This window comes from Vombatus ursinus, unplaced genomic scaffold (assembly GCF_900497805.2).
Source record: "Vombatus ursinus unplaced genomic scaffold, bare-nosed wombat genome assembly UNPS02014807.1, whole genome shotgun sequence".
Lineage (NCBI taxonomy): Eukaryota > Metazoa > Chordata > Mammalia > Diprotodontia > Vombatidae > Vombatus > Vombatus ursinus.
In genome coordinates this window covers 1418978-1436671 of record NW_020954585.1, presented here as the reverse complement: position 1 = coordinate 1436671, position 17694 = coordinate 1418978, and the positions used below count along the sequence as shown (strand labels likewise).

General features: G+C 37.4%; 1 protein-coding gene across 2 annotated transcripts in view; it reads right to left on the bottom strand.

Annotated features, from left to right (window-relative positions):
• Positions 1-17694, bottom strand: part of LOC114052260 (cAMP-dependent protein kinase type I-beta regulatory subunit) — a 247615-nt gene that overhangs the window by 204388 nt on the left and 25533 nt on the right. For both annotated transcript variants that reach the window (XM_027874785.1, XM_027874786.1), the window contains one exon: positions 1456-1626. In XM_027874785.1, the coding sequence (XP_027730586.1) occupies positions 1456-1626 (171 nt within the window). The remainder of the gene's footprint in view (positions 1-1455; positions 1627-17694) is intronic.

Sequence of the window (17694 nt, the reverse complement as noted above, 5' to 3'; positions counted from 1 at the left end):
TCGTACTTTATGGCAATTTTCATTTGAGGTTTCACCATAAACTGACACATTATTCTTCTGAAGAAAATGCAAAATAAGTATTTTTTATACCCCAGGCACTGTTAGAAAATTACCTCCATTCCTCCCATCAATGTGTTACTGTCCACAGGAGGCTTTGGGCTTTCACTGTAATAAATGAAACTTATTTTTATCACAAATAAACAGGCAATGAGCAATGAGTGAAGGAGGAAAGGGAGGGAAAGAATTTGGAACACAAAATTTTTTAAAAAGAATGTTAAAAATAAATAAGCAATTTTAAAAAAAAATAAAGATCATTAAAGATCATTTTGACAAATCAAAATAAATTAATAAAAAAAAGAAAAGAAATGATGAGCAGGTGGACTTCAGGGAAACCTGGAAAAACTTCCAGGGATCTGATGCTGAGTAAAGAATCAGAACCAGAACACTGTACACAGGAACAACAACATTGTACAATGACCAACTTTGATAGATTTAGCTCTTCTCAGCAATGCAATGAGTGGAAATATATTTAATATGATTGTACATGTGTAGCCTATATCATATTGCATGCTGTCTTGGGGAGGGAAAAGGGAAAGAAGAGGGAAAATTAAAAATGCAAAATCTTTTTAAAGTGAATGTTGAAAACTAAAAGTAAATAAATCAATATTTTTAAAAAACCACCAATGGGTAAAAATAAGTAGGATTTCATGGCATTAAAACATATGCATTTATTAATTAATTTATTAATACATGCATTACTTAATTATTAATATATGTATATGTGTATTTTTACGTGTCCCCAGTGCGACCATATATCCCTGCATATGTCTGTGCATTTTACTCTGGATAGCTGCCTTTCCCCACACTTCAGTGAAACAGATATCATTCATTCAACACTGAATTTTTTCTGTTGTAGACTGTATGTAGTAACCACAAGATATGTGATATAACCAGTGTTTTTTCCTCAGTTATGTATGGCCTTCTCTGAATCCTGGGGAAATTGACTCCTAGTCTTCTCATTTTCAAGGCTGGATATCTATCTAGTAGACCACAATTCACCTCCCCAAACATGGGGCCTAAAGCAGCCCTCCCTGGGCTGCAGTTTCATCTTCTGTCAAAGAAGGATAATAATGGCAGTCTGAAAAGATTGTGGAGAGGAGCAAATGAAATTATAGATGTGAAAACATTTTGCATGGGTATTTATTATATTGCTAAGGTATTATTATATAATTATTCATTCTTCTTTCATTCAAAATATTTCAGGAGATATGAGCCTAGCAGGAACAGAAGGGGAACAAGAGTTAGTGGCATTTCACCAATTCCCTAAGATAGTCTAATATATTGGATAAAATGGTTTGGTGCTTCCAATGTCCTCCTCATGTTTTCCACCAGAAATATGACTTGCTAAAGTTTCCACTCATAGGCTCTAGGACAAACTGACTCTCAGTAAATCACCTTTCTCACGTAGGAGACGGCATCTTCTTCGGTGTACACTTCAGCACTCACACCACCTCGTCTGCAACGCGCCTTCACGACAGGATTTGGAGGAGGAGGAGAAATCTCATCATCATGGGAGTCTGATTGGGAGCTCAGCTTTTGACGGGCCAAGATTTGCTTGCATTCCTCCTGGAAGAGAGGAAAACAGAGGAAATATTTAATGGCACTCGCCCTGTTAAAGTTCACACAATGATACAAAGGAAATTCTTGAAAGTACACTTAACCTAACGATAAATAACCTTAAGCTTATTTTATTTTACTCTTGAAATACAGATGGGGTCTTTTGTTAGGCTATTCTGGTCAAAAGAAGAATATATAAACGTACTGTTGACCTTGCCAGGCAAGCAAGAAGCAATTACCGTTTCCTGCCCAGGCCAACAAGGGGGCAAAATTGTGAAATTGGACATTTGTCTTCAATGTCCCTCTGCTACTTCTTAGAGCCCATACTACTTGCCTCCCAAGGACCAAGTACACTCACAATGCCCAAAATCCTTGGACTCTTTAGTTCATTCAATCCTATCCAATCAGTGCCTCATGCTCCAGATTAACCCTTTATTTCTCTCCTATCCCTAATACTCTTAAGGAAAACTCCCATTTCCTCAGGATGTGACCTCTGCTAGGTATTAGAAAGAAAATAACAGATTGAATTAAGCTTCATTAATCTATGACTGACTGATTGCTTATTTAGTATGCTAGTCCTCTTTAGGAATATCTGTATTTTAAAAGAAGATATAGTAAAACCACAAGAATGAATCTTTTATTTTGTGGTAGAGAACTTTTTCTATGAAAGACCATTAATCTTCAGAGGAAAAAAAAAATCAACATAAGACTTCCTCCAAAAAGTAATTTGGTATAGATCAGATTGAAAAATACAAAAGCTGGGGCAGCTAGGTGGAACAGTGGATAGAACACTGGCCCTGGATTCAGGAGGACTTGAGTTTAAATCTGGCCTCAGATGCATAACATGTACTAGCTGTGTGACCCTGGGCAAGTCACTTAACCCCACTGCCTAACCAAAAAAAAACAAAAACAAAAACGAAAACTACAAAAGCTTTGACTTACTTTTTTTTTAATTAAGAGCAACGGATATAAAACATTATTCAATAAAATCAGCCAATAATAAAATACATACTTCAGTTCTATATTATATCCAGTTAATGAATTGGAGAGGAAAGAGAGAGATTGGCAAGAAAAGTTAAGATCAGAAAATTTAAATCAGAAAATCAGAAGGGCAGAAAAAAAGGAAGAGGAAAAGAGAAAGAAAAAAGAGATAGAAAAAGGGGTACAAACATGCTCTGAGGTATTACTCAAAGGACACAGTCAATGTTTTGGCTAGGGAAGGTCTAGAATACTCTCATTTGAAATCTACTGATGACTGATACCCTTATAAATGCTAAACAGCAATCTATCCATTGCTCACAGCTCTTCACCTGTTCCAACCTTCAAACCTTTAGAGACTCTACTCTGACTGGGATAACTGCATTGCTGAATAGGGCAAAAATGATTCTCTGGGAGGGTAGCAATAGTTACCATGGCAATATTATTCCAAAGGCCAGACAAAAATCAAGTCAAGCTGGGGATCTCCACCACTGTTTTAATTTGGTAGAGTTTCAGGGAGCATAGAAAAGACATTTTGAAGGAAAGGAACAGGAAAACAAGCTCCAGATTTAAAAATTAGGAGACCTGAAGTTCCAAGTTCAGTTCAGTGAACTTGGTCAAATCATTTCACTTTTTGGTTTCAGTTTCCTCATTTCTCACAAGGAGTGTAGGATTTCTGGCCCTTTGATGCACCATAAAGAAGTTTTAATAGCTTAAAACTAAATCTCCCTAAATCTTTTAAAAGCTTAAAACTGCACCATGACTTTTGGGACACCCTCTGTACGCCAGTGGGGCTGACCCTGTGTTTGGGTGGAAGGGCAGGGAGGGTAGAGGGGAATGTTGCTAATGAGTACAGGAACTGGTTTCTCCAGGAATTGTCATTTGCTTACCCTAAGACAACTAACAAGGTCAGCCAGATCAAAAAAGTAGATGTTTCCAATGCAGGAGAAAGAGGACATAGGCCTAATGATAATAAGGAGAGAGGCAATGAAATCACAGCCTATAGTGGAAATGCACAAGGGGACCAGTGGGTATACTCCAGCTCCCCCCAGGAGACTACAGCTGCTTTTTTCATCTTTGGCCTTCCAGTCTAATTACTGTTTCCCACATGTTGATAGACTGAATCCCTGATGCAATATTCATTCCTCAGACAGTTATTTTAACCTGAAAGAGGAAATGTGTAAGAGTTAATTCATTAGGGATGAAGCCACAAATGAATGTCTTGCATTATTGGCATGTGTCCACTTTTTAAAGGCTTAGAATAAAAAAAAAATTGATTAATCAATGGCTTGCCACTGATCGCTATGAATGTCTGGCAAATCTGGCCAAATCTCTTCTCCTTAAAATTATCTTCTCTCATCTTTTCTCACCCATTCTTTGAAGTACACTGGGATGGAATCCCTCTGGCCTCTTTTATATTGTCAATAATGCCTGGAATGTCTTCCTAATTCCTGCCCATCAAAGCTTTCTCCCTTTACTGAAAATTCTCTCTAAATTTCTTCATTTCCGGGAAGCCTTCCTAAATTCTATGGCTTGGTGAAAAGGGCATTCACCTTTAAGCAACAGATTTCATAATCATCTTTTTGCAGCTTCATTCTAAGACATAAAAATAGAGAAAGAGAAACATTTGACTGCCTCATCTCCTTCACACGCAAGCCCCCACAGGAAGGAACTGTGACTTTCTTTGTCTTAAAATATTTGGCAGGTTGTTGACATTCAAAAAATATAAAATCAACAGAGTCAAAAAAAACTAGGAAGGGACTTGTCTCATCAAGACATAGCATTTTTCTTTCTTTTGTTGATAATAGAAAACAGGGCTGGCTGTTTCTTCAGGGCCAGTTAGTCCAACTCCTTACTACTAGTGCTCTGATAATTTTGATGCACTAATATTTATCTAACCTGTTCTTACACAGTCTCACTACATAAACAATTTAGATTGCGAACAAAGCAGAATTAGACAAGACATTTGGGAAAAGTTCAATTTTTTTTTATGACTTGCCTAAACTAATTCCATCAGATTCTCCAAACTCTAAGCCAGAGGTCAAAACTGTATGCTTGCTCCCTTCCACATAGTTCATCACCATGTCATTGGAGGGGAATTTGACATATTCCCTTCCGACCGTGCCACACCCTAGAGAAGGAGGTGCTCTTGCTTGGAACAGGAAGAGGAGGTTTCCCTCGAGTATCTGACAAAGTCTCATCTATGAATCTTAAGTATAGAATACCATTAGAATATAGAATGCCATTCCAATATTGACTCCTGTTCCTGAGAGTTAATGGAATCACCATTTGCATAAGGTGTATAAATTAGCTGGCACCAATCCTAAGAATATGCCCCTGATTAAAAAAAAAACTTCCACCTTGTAAGATAGTCCTACAGAAATAAGAATTATTGAATTTAAAGCTGGATGACATCTTAGACATCACCTGAATAGATCAACCTTTTCATTGTAAGATGAGAAAACTGAGACCAAGAGAGGCTATTTATAACTTGTTCAAGGTCACACAAATAGCAAATAGCCAAGTCAGGATTTGAACTGAGGTCTTCCGATTCTAAATCTGGTACTCTCCACCATACCATGCTGCCTCTCTAAAGAGATTAAATTCTTTTAAGTCCTTAAGATTGGTGATTCACTGAACACCTCACCCTCCACCCCTAGACAGTGGAATATATTGACTTGAAATAATAGGTTTTGGTGAAACATTTCCTAACACAATTCCCCTGTTAAGAAACACATTTCTTACTGAATACATTGGTTCTTAATGAATATATTGGTTCATTTTTTCCAAATAATTTGTTTGGCATTATGTAGAATGAGCACTGCTGAAATTATCTTTTCAAAAAAGATAATGAAGCCCAAAGAAAGAAAAAAATTATGCCTTCTCCTATTAGTCAATTTCTTTGAAAAAAAATAACACTCAAACACCTGAAGCCTCAAAATGCAATGTTGCCTAGAAATTTAAAATATATAATATTTGAATAGTTGTTGGTAAGTTACATTAAACTTATGGATTTACATATAATACTTTGTCATTCACATATTTTATAATCCTCACTAGGATTTTCAGTCTTATGTGATTCTAGAAATCAAATAAACTTTGCTTTTTCAGAAATAGTCTGTCCCCGAACTTGATAATCTCTAGGGCAAACCAACAGAGTTTGTCTATCAGCATCACTCTAACTTAGCTTAACATGGTTAAACAAATGAAATCAAAATGTCAATGATTGAGGCAAAATATATTTGTGTAAGTATCAAGAACTATTTGATAACAGAAGCAATTTCCCCCAAAAATGATTCATTTTCAGATACTCTTCTTCTACTAGCCTGCTATTGGGAAATATGTAGCAAACTATTTAATTTCATGAAGAATCGGAATCTACTTTGATATTAAATTATAAAAGATAAAACATCCTTTAAAAGGAAAACCAGATTGAGAAGTGCTACACAATTCAGTGCTTGTCACCCTTCCACTAAGTCTATGTGGCTTAAGAAAATTTAAGCTTGAGTAAGAAAAGAAGTGAGAGTTACCCTGCTACTCATTTAGACAAGTCTTCTTCACTACAGACTGACTTCACATAAATAGATCAAAGCTGAAGAGATAGTTCTGCTATATGCTGCAGTTTGTATGACTTCTGCTACCAATGTGAGACCTCTCAGAAAACTAAAGTTTATGTATTCCCATCACTAGAGCCTCAGGTGGAATTCATGAAGCAGCACTAGCTTAGCAGATAGTTTCTCTGAAGATCAGTTCTGCATCACCAATGATCGCCCATCACTCGTAACAACTGCCTATATAGAACCCACTTCCAAGTAAACACCTCACCATTCTCCTGTTGCCATGACAACAAACAATCTCATCCTCTCTGTGAATGGCACACAAATTGTGCTTATGCAGAAAGTAACATTTTATATTCCTGCCTGCTGTTTTTTTTTTTTTTAATGAATTTCATTGCTCTTTTATTTTCTATCACAGTCATTTTGGGAAAATTCTGGGCATTTCCCTGAAAACTGACTCATCTCATAAGAAAAACAGCTAAGTAAAAATACCAGCTACAAGGACCGTTTTTGAAAATGTATGAAATGTAATGCCCAAGCAGTCTCCCTGCCCCTAACATCCTGGAGGACAGAGGTTGTCTTTTGACTTTCTTTGTATTCCAGTGCTCAGCACAATGCCTGGAGTATTGTAGGTGCTTAACAAATGTTTACTGACTGACTCTACCAGGAGAGAACAAGTTTCATTATCTATCTCTATGATCATTATCAATCTCTTAAATGCTCAGAGTTCAGTTTCCTTTTACTGATATTTTTATTTACACTGTCACAGTCACTTTGTGTACTGTTCTTTCAGTTCCGTTTATTTCACTCTGAATCAGTTATGCAAAATCTTCCAACCTGTCCCTGAATTCCTCATATTTGTCATTTCTTTCTGAGCAATAATATTACATTGCATTCATATATCACATTTTTTCTGATATTTTCTCAAATAATGGGCACTCACTATGTTTCTAGGTCTTTGATTTTTCAAAAAGTGCTGCTAGTAATATTTTGGCACAGACCCTTGTTTCTGCCTTTGACCTCCTTGGAGTATACAGATATCAACTGCATCGCTGGGTGAGAGGGTGGGAACACTTTGGTCACTTTTTTTGCATAATTCTAAATGGATAATAAGGATGTTCTGACTAATTTCATCCTCTCCTCTCTAAGTAAATGACCACCATCCTTGTTCAGACCCTCATTACCTCTCTCTTAGAAAAGTGTAATAGCCTCCTAATTGATTTACCTGTCTCAAGTTTATTCTCTCTCTCATACTTCCTCTAAACAGCTGCCAAAGGAACAAGCCCGACCACGTCACTCCCCTTCTCAAAAAGCTCCAGGAGCTCCCTATGGCTTTTAGAATCAAATTGCACATTATTTCTCCTCCATGAATTCTTTAGGCCAGCCAAACTAGACCACTTGTGGTTTGCCATGGGTATCTCTTCATCTCCTGTCTTTGTAATGACAATTGGAATGCTCTCCCTCCTCACCTCTGCCTTATGAAATCCCTATTGTGGTTGTTCAATAATGACTGACTCTTTGTGACCCCATGGATTTTTGTCTATGGAGTTTTCTTGGCAAAGATACTGGAATGGTTTGCTATTTTCTTCTCCAATGTGTCCCCATTTTACAGAAGAGGAACTGAGGCAAATAGGGGTTAAGGAATTTGTCCAGGGACACACAGATAGTAAGTGTCTGAGGCAGGATTTGAACTGAGGTCTTCTGACTCCAGGATTTGCGTTCTATCCACTGTGTCACCTAACTGTCCCAGTTACCTTCAAAGCTCAACTCAAGCGCCAACTCTAATACATGACGTCTTTCCTGATTCCATCAACTGGTAGTGTCCTCCTTATGAAATAATTCTCTCTTTATTTTGTATATATCTTACATTTACTTATATGTGTGCATTGTTTTCATTCAAAAGGATGTAAGCTTCTTTTTGGGTTTTTATCTTTATCTCCAGCACCTTGCATAGTGACTAAAATGGCAATGAACAGGCATTCAAAAAATGCTTTTTGGGTTGAGTGATTACCTTTCGTCACATAGCCCCTCCAAAAATAACTATTCCTTTTTTTGGTCATTTTTGGCAATTTTTTCAATTTCTCTAACTACATGTATTAGTGATTTTGAATATGTTCATATGGTCATTCATAGTTTATAAGTGTTTTGGGAGTTGTTTATATCCTTTGACTACTTAACTATTGATGATGGCTATTGTCTTCTATTTTTGTATCAATTCCCCCCCCACACACACACACACACACGTCTTTCTTTTATCAGTAATACTTTATGCAAATAAATTTTCCCACTCAATTTCTCTTCTATCTCATTGATTGAATTGATGCAAAAGGATTTTAACTTTGTGAAATCAAAATGATATACTTTCTATTCTATACTCACTTCTATCCATAGTTTAGCCAGTATAAAAACCATTCACTTCTCTTCCACACACTCCTTTCAAGGCCTCATAGATAATTTCATTGTCTCACTACCTGGTTTCAGACCCCTATAGCACCACACCCTATGAAATTTTCTACCAGTATCCAAGAGGATCCAGGACTAGATGTCATAGGGAACAAAACTATCTTGTTACCATGAATCTTGAACTGAATACCCACTGACCTTTTAAGCTGGGGTGTTCAGGGTTGGCTGTGCTCCCCTTATCCTCAGATTATCCACTGCTTTGGAAGGCTCTGACTTATTTTGATACTTTGACGAAGTTATGTTCTCAAGTGAACTTGTGCTCATTTCATAACATATACACACGATGCTTCTATAAAATAAAAAGTCCTTCATCCACCCTTATTTCTTACTCCTCAACTATTTTTTTCTATCAGAGTCTCAGTGCCTTGACATTCATAAATGCCTCTCCTTTCCTCCCCTGACTCTTTATTACAGGTTGCACTCCTCTCCCTGGGCTAACCTACGTGCCAGGTCTTTTTTTTTAACATTCATTTTTTTTTTTACTTTGAGTTCCATATACTTTCCCTCCCCTTAGCCCTTCTCTCACCCATTAAGAAAGCAAGTAATATGATGCCCATTATACACATGAAGTCATACAAAACAAATTTCTATATTAGCCATGCTGCAAAAATAAATAAATAAACAAAAGCAAGAAAAAGTGAAAAACAATATGCTTCAATCTGCATTCAGAGTTCAACAATTCTTTCTCTGGAAGGTGGATAGCATTTTTCATCATGAGTCCTTTGGAACTGTCTTAGATCACCGTATTGAACAGAGTAGTTAAATCTTTCACAGCTGGTCACATTACAATATTGCTATTACTGTGCAATTTACTCCTGGTTCTGCTCACTTCACCTTGCATCAGTTTATATAAATCTTCCCAGATTTTTCTGACCCATCTCCCTCATCACTTCATATACCAGGATTTGCTCAACCATTCCTTCCACCACCACCATTTCCAATTCTGTGCCACCACAAAAAAAGAGCTGATAGCTTCAGCAACAGATCACAGCACCAGGCAAAGCTGTGAGAGGTGCTCTGGTAATGGATGCCTGGGAAACATTCTCTTGCCCCCACTCTACTATGGAAATCTGTGGGAGATTGTACTCTATTGTAGAGAGGAACGTACAATAATTCCATTATTTGATTTTCTGTTGTTACTTACCTAGCTAGTTTGTCCCTATTAAATGCTTTGCTAATTGAAAAAAAAAATTATATGTTATATGGCATGGTTATGAAGTGGGGGTAGGGGTAGTTACAAAGGGAAATCTAGGAAATGTACAAACAAAAGTTATTAATAAAAATCTATTTTTTTAAAAAAATTTTAAAGGGCTGCTATAATATACATATATCTATATACATATATATGGTGCATTCATATACCATATACTATACTATATTTGGAACTATCATATACTTATTCAAAATTCAAACTACACAAAATAAAAATTTCAGGTTTATATATAATTGTCTTTTTCTGTCTTTGTGTTTGGAAAGATCACGTTTTTTGATACTTGTCAAGTTCATAATAACCAAATTATCTTTTATAGACCCATATACATATATACAGGTATATGTGTATACACACATATTACAAGACTATTTTTAGTATTCTAAGTACTATAGTATGACTGACATTATCAGGACCAAGGCCAACAGTCTGCCTACAATGCATGACAAAAATTATTGACAGTATATCATCATTGAACTCATTATCTTTGTTGGTTAGGCAGGGCTTCTTAAAACTTTTTCCACTCGTACCCCTTTTCACATTTCAGCAGCATTTGTTAGCATTGCATGGCATGACAGCAATGCACAGCGCAAAGTGTGCATGCTTTGTGTTCAGAATCAAGGTTGCAGGAAAGTTACACAATGCAACATGGGCAAGCACTATCAGAAACATCTCAGATTCATTACACATTCAATTTTAAATTAATTTTTGGTTGTTGTGCATTCAGAAACCTTTTACGATTGCCAAATTTTTCACAACCCATATATGGGGTTGTGACCAAGAAACTCTGTTAGAGAATGATTCAGTTAAACAGCATTATTGAAATCCAATTTTATGTCTAATACTGTAGGAAATGAATCAGACATATAAGATGGTATCACTGCTCTCATATTTTTCAGTGTGAGATGTTAAGAATTACACATGAATCAAATAATCACAGATTGCCTTATACTGTTAATAAAAAAAAAGTCAAAATGAAAAGCACAGCCAATAACTGCTTATGGTGGAAAGCAGAGAATACTGTGGGCTATCATCATGAAAGAAGGCTTCACGAAGGAAACGGGAGCCAAGCTAGGTCTTTTAAGAATGTTGTGGAATTATAAAGAACAAACCTGGCATCAAAGAAGAGATATGAGAAGAGAAGAACAACACTGTAAAGGAAAACAACCTTGAAAAACTCTACAACTATGATCAATGCAAAAATACCACCACACATGCATCTACTCCTATGCACAGGTGGAGAATCCACACCTGTCAAACTTTGTATATAAAGTCAGATATTTTCAACGTATCAATCAGTTTTGCTGACTTTTTTTCAAAAAAAAAAATCTGTTCTAAGGAGTGGCTCTCTGGGAGGGGGGAAGAGTAATGATACAAGGGAAAAACTAGGTAATGTAAAGACAAAAGGTATTGCAAAATATATTTTTAAATCTTTAAAGACTGTTAAAACAAGACTTCATGGAGAAGATGGGAATTAAGCTGGACCTTGAAAGATGGCATTGCAGAAACAGCTTGGACAAGCAGCTTCTTCCGAGAAAAAAAAAAAGGAAAGAAAGCATTCCAAGTGGGAAGTGATGCATGAATAAAGGCACTGGATCAAAATGAACATGCCATGTTTTCAGGGCAGTGAATAGATCAGCCTAGTTGAAATGGAGAGTTGATTTTGGGAAGTATTAGAGGGTGGGGCCAGATCATGGAATGTCTTCCAAGATCTATGTTTCAAGAAATGACACAACATTGAGGACAAAGGGAAAACACTAAAGGTTTTTCATCAGGAAGTAACACTCATGCAAGCGGCATTTTAGTAAGTACTTATGAGGCAGTATGGCACTGTACCGAGAACTCTGGCTGTGGTCTCAGAGGACTTGGAGGTCAAATCTCGACTCTGAGCTTACTACCTATGTGACCTTGGACACATCACTTAAATGCTGGGATTTATTTAGCTTGAGGTAGTTGGGTGAGATGGGCTCCAAGACTCCTTTCACCTCTAGACCTATGATCATAAGAATTATCTCTTGGCCGTGTTTGGAATGGGCTGGGCAGAAGAGAACACAGGCAGGTAGATTGTTTAGGAACTGGTTGTTCTTTTTAAAGCCTGTGGTGAGAAGAGATTAGATAGCTAGCGGGGCTTGAAGAATAAGTAAAAAGGAAGGGCTAGCGATGAGAAATATTTTGAAGTCTGACTTCTTCTTCTTTGCCTACCCCATCTAACCATCTGATTTCTACATACCTAGAGAGGTTTAGCTCCTAAGACAATGGTAATGATGGTAATGATCCAATGATATATCTTACTACTGGGAAAAAACGCTCAACCCACATGCCCTACTGAGGGTTAAGTAGGGGGAAGAGAAGAGAATAAGCATTTTGATAGTGCCTACTACGTGCCAGATACTGTGCTAAGTACTTTTCACAATCTCAATTGATCCTTACAATAATACTGACAGGCTGGTGCTCCAAGTCTCAGCCGAACAACAACAAAATCCCATCTTTTATCGGAAGCTTTTTCCAGTCTCCCTTATTATTATCCCCATTTTACAATTGAGGAAACTGAAGCAAACAGAAGTTAAGTGACTTGCCCAGGGTCACACAGCTAGGAAGGGTCTGAGGCTTGATTTGAACTCAGTTCTTCCTGACTCCGGATCCAGTGCTCTATCCACTGTGATACCAGCCATGTTTGTATTAAACAATATAAACAATATTTGAAGAAAAACATATATTCACATGTGTGTACATAGATTTCAATACTATACATATATATATGTTTTTCCCCAAAAACAGTGTATGTGTGTATTTATTTTATTTATGTGCATACACCACATGCACACACACACACACACACACACTCTGCTGTAGACATTTAACTCCATATTTTTATATGATTCAAATGAAGGTGGATGTTGTCTCAGGCACTTATCATAGATACAGATTTAAGCTGCCTCAGCATGGCCTCAAACAAAAAAATGGACTCCCAGCACCTTGGATGGTACCAAACAACAGATCCCAAGATGCTCAGGAAAGAGATGGTACTAGCATAAAATACTGCTTCTGCAGATGCCTTGCTAACACTTCCTCATCAGGGAAGAAAGATGCTCATGCCAGGGGAAATTCCTACGACCTACTGACAATGGCAGCCAGGCACTTCCAAAATCCTAGAGATTTGCCAGCACCTGACCCTCACTCTACATAGTAGCAACAAAGTCAGCTAACCTAATTAGTTATTGATGATTGTTAACAGCCCTTCTTCCTCCTTGAATATACCTGCTAAAGTCACCTCTGCATGCCAATGATGGCACAATTCAATCTGAGCTCCCTCATCTCTCCTGACACTGCCACATCACCTCATGTGGCCCTCATCACCTCATGGCTGGCCCATTGCAACAGCTTGTTGGTTGGTCTCCCTCCCAGAAGTTTCCCCTCACTCCAGTCCATCCTCCACTCAGCTGCTAAAGTGTTCTTCCCGAGAGCAAAGGTCTGACCATGTTATTCCACACCCCATCCCCAATTCAATAAACTCGAGTGGCTCCCTATCACCTCCAGGATAAAATATAAAATCTGCCAGCATTCAAAGCACTTCATAACCTGTCTTCCCCTGCATTTCCAGTTTTCCTACCCCTCCCCACCCTCTCTATAATTCAGTAACACTTTCCTCCTTGCTGTTCCTTGAACAAAACATTCCATCTTCAGACTCCGGCCATTTTCACTGGCTGTGCCCTCTGCCTGGATTCTTCTCTCCCTTCATTTCTACCTCTTGGCTTTCTTCAAGTCCCAGGTAAAATCCCATCTTTTACATCTTTTTCCATTCCCCCTTAATTCTAGTACCTTCTCTCTGGATTATTCCCAATTTATTCCATAAGCAGCTTGTTCGTAAATAATTGTTTACATGTTGTCAATCCTTTTAGACTATTCTCAAGAGCAGGGACTTTCTTTTAGCTTCCTTTGCATTTTGAGATCTTAGCATAGTGCTTGACACATAATAAGCTCTTAATAAATCTTTACTGACTTTACTGACTTCTACTTTTCCTAGCCTCAGTGATGCCAACAGATTAAATTAAATATTCTAGGGAGCAGCTAGGTGGCACAGTGGATAGAGCACCAGCCCTGGAGTCAGGAGGACCTGAGTTCAAATCTGACCTTGGACACTCAACACTTACCAGGTGTGACCATGAGTAAGTCACTTCACCCCATTGCGTAGCCAAAAAAAAAGAAAATTAAATATTCTATTATTAAACTGACTACAAAAGAAAGTATGAAAAATTAAATGACAGTAAACTGTTTTGTAGCTCATTTTAATAAAGTCCCATCTATTTGTAAAATGAGAATGTTAGAATTGGCAAAGACTTTAAAGATCATCTAGTCTAGCCACCTCAATTCACAGAAATCAAGGGCCCGGAGATGTTACACAGTCACAAAGCCAAGATGAGTCCATACATATCCTGAATCCCACATCTGGAGAATTATGGAAAATTTTTTTCCCCCACTAAGTTATGGTTAGGGCAGAAATCTTTCAGTGACAAAAGAATGTTGCTTTGTTTAAAAAAGCTATTTTTTTTCCTTTTCTGGCAGGAGACATTTAAAATTATTCAGGATACAAATGACAGAAAGAATGAATCTTTGGACCTCTGGTAACCTTAGAGAACTGTGCAACCAGTCAGCTTCTTGATACCTATTGTATTCTAGTTATCAGTCAAGAGGACATAATAGCTTAGGTGGCAATAATGCTGGATAACCTTTGACTAAGAGTTTCCTTTAATAACACAAAATCTTCTTTTAAAAAAATATTGTCTCTTCCCTTTCTCCTCTAGCAATTCCAGGAAGAATCCCATTTTCAGAAGCTCCCTTTCCTGTCTGCTTTCATGCTTACTCAGTGTCTGAAGGACTCTGGACACTAAAGTTCAAAAGGTCATGACAAATCTCCAAAGGGCAAGGCATCTTCAAAACAAGTCTGGGAACACATTTTCCAAAAAGCATATTTTCCCAAAAGCACAAGAGCCAGAAAGTACCATTTAAACATGCACTATATCCCAAGGGAGGTTATCCTAGTGCAATTCAGAAGGTCCAATTAATTCATTGTATTTTAAAATGAAATTCAAGACAAACTTCTGACCAATGTTTTTCACCCTCTACAGAAGGAGGAAATGAACTCCAGACTTCCAGAACTTCCATCTTGAGAATGTGAGCTATCCTGAGTCCCCAGAGGGCCATATCTCCTAGTGAGGGTCTAAGGAATGTAAGCTTCTCTTGCCTTCTGTAGTGGACCTATAACCCTTTAGGGATTTTGGAGCTAATTCATACCTCCTGCTCAATTCTACCTTTCATTTTAGTTTCCTCATGTAGACATGACCTGTCTATTAACTTGTTTTTCTAAAAAAATCATATTTGAAATGGAAATAGAGCTTGGCTGCCTTTCCTTCAGCCAAAACTAGAAGATAATGTGCCCACAGCTGAAGCGCACTTTCTGCAAGTTGTCTAGACTTCTGCAGGAATAATCAAGGTTATTCTGAGAAGACATATGCAATTTTTATTCCATACAAGATGCACCACTACCCCTTCACCACCCCAACCCGAGCCACTGCTGCCCTGTTCCATAATAGAAAATTTCTTCTATAATTGCATTCATTTGTTCTTTTAATATGTTGTGAAATCTTGTCTTACACATTATCCAAAAAAAAAAAAAGAATCATGGTTTTTCAAGAGCTTTGATCTGTGGGTGAAAGAATAAATTAACCTAAACCTAGGGTAACTATGAGAACATGCCATTCCTACTTTTCACTCCTGCCTCTCCCATATTAGAGTTCTTCAGGAAATGATTTGGAACCTGTAGAGCAAAGATATATTTATGAATATCTGCATCTTAGGTGAGTTTTTTTGGTTGTGTTTTTGTTTGCTTGTTTGTTTTGAGACTGGATCTCCCTATTTCTCCCAGGCTGCAAATGTAGCAGCCATTCATGAGTCTGATCTCACTACTCACTGGCACAGAAGCTTTGACCCACTCTGTTTCTGACCTAGGCTAAGTCATCCTTCCTTAGGCAGTCTACTCCTATGGGCTCACCATATTGGTGACAGACAATGCAGAACTTCGATAAGCTTTAGCCCTACTAGTTTTTATAGAACTATGCCTTCCTCTTAAATTTACCCTCTTTTACTTCTTCCATCTTCACTGTATTTCTTTTCAAAATCTAGGTTGACTGGTGAGTTCCCTGTGCATCCACACTATTATCTTCAGACAAAATCCAATTTTCTTCTTAATTTTGTGCTTTTAGAATTCTATCTCTCTTGGACTGGCTTCTGACCTTTCTGACCACTCTTTCTGACCTAGACTGGTTTGCCCTTCTTTAGGCAACCCACTCCCATGGGCCTATCATATTGGTGATAGATAATACAGACCCTCAATCATCTTTAGACCTATTACAGCTCAGAACTTCCAAACTCAAAGAGATCCACCAGCCTCAGCCACCTCTAGTTTTAGGAATCACAACCACCTATGACCAAACTTGGCGTGTTCTAAAAGCTGTCTCATCCCATGTCTGGCATTCTTTGGCCGTAGCTAGATCTCACAGATGGAAATAATACCATGGGAAAATGAGTGTAATGTCCTGTCCCTTCCCTTCATGATTCTTAAGAATAACATATGTATTTAGGTATTCGTTATTCTTTAAATACTAGCTATAATTTACTTATATATATATATATAGCTAGACCACTTTTTTCCCTTTGGTAGTTCCTTTAAAGCTAGCTCTATTTCATATCCACAATTTAGATTGTTTAACATCTCTATTTCTCGTTCTATTAATTTGGACATCTTTATTTTTGCAGCTATTCCCCACAAAAAAACCATAGTCCTTTTTTTCTATTATCTTTAGTTTCCATTATGATCAGAACCCACTCTAATTAAATGCTCAACTCCTTCTGAACTTTTGCTGAACCCACAGGTTTTATGGGACCTATAAAATAGTCCCATTTTATAAGACTATGCCTTCCTCTTATATTTACCCTCTGTTACTGCTTCCATTTTCATTGTATTTCTTTTTAAAATCTAAATTAGTGGATGAGTCCCTTGTGTATCTATATCATTATCTTCAGATAAATCTCAATTTTCTTCTTAAACTATTATCTTTTGTGTCTGTAGAATTCTAACGCTCTTGGGCTGGCTTCCTCTGTAGCATTTTATTTAGTCAAGAGATCCTACCTTTACTTCCTCTGAACCCTTTGAAATCTGCTTTTTCAATTCTAAGGTTCCTGTCTGACTATACCTAGATTTTTTTCTCTTTCACAAATTCTAGGTCAGAGTAATCACTTTTCTCCAAGATTTCCATCATTTCTAACCCCAGCAACCAGTTTTTCCTTGTTAGTGAGAATCAGCTCTAAAGAAGAATTTTCCCTTATTCATTCCAAGAGTTGGAAAGTATCTTGGGGGAAAGGGGAGGCCATCTAATACTATCAGTACTTGAACAAAAATTCCCTTCACCAACAGGTCCTAATCATCTAGTTCCTTCTCAAAGATGTCCATTGAGGCAAAACTCACCATCTCCTGAGGCATCCCATTGCACCTATAGATAGCTCTAATCGTCAAGAAGTTTTTTTCTTTCATCAAACCCAAATCAACTTTCATATGACTGAAACTTTCATATGACTGTAACGTCCTGTCCCTTCCTTTCACAATTCTTAAGAATAATATATGTATTTAGGCATTCATTATTCTTTAAATACTAGCTATAATTTACTTATAAATATAGCTAGACCACTTTTTTCCCTTTGGTAGTTTCTTTAAAGTGTTGTGCTATGGCAGCTCTTTTAATACTTGAAGAAAACCCCCATCCCCTACACACATTTACTAACATATCCTCTCCAGGTTACATATCTTGTTTCTGA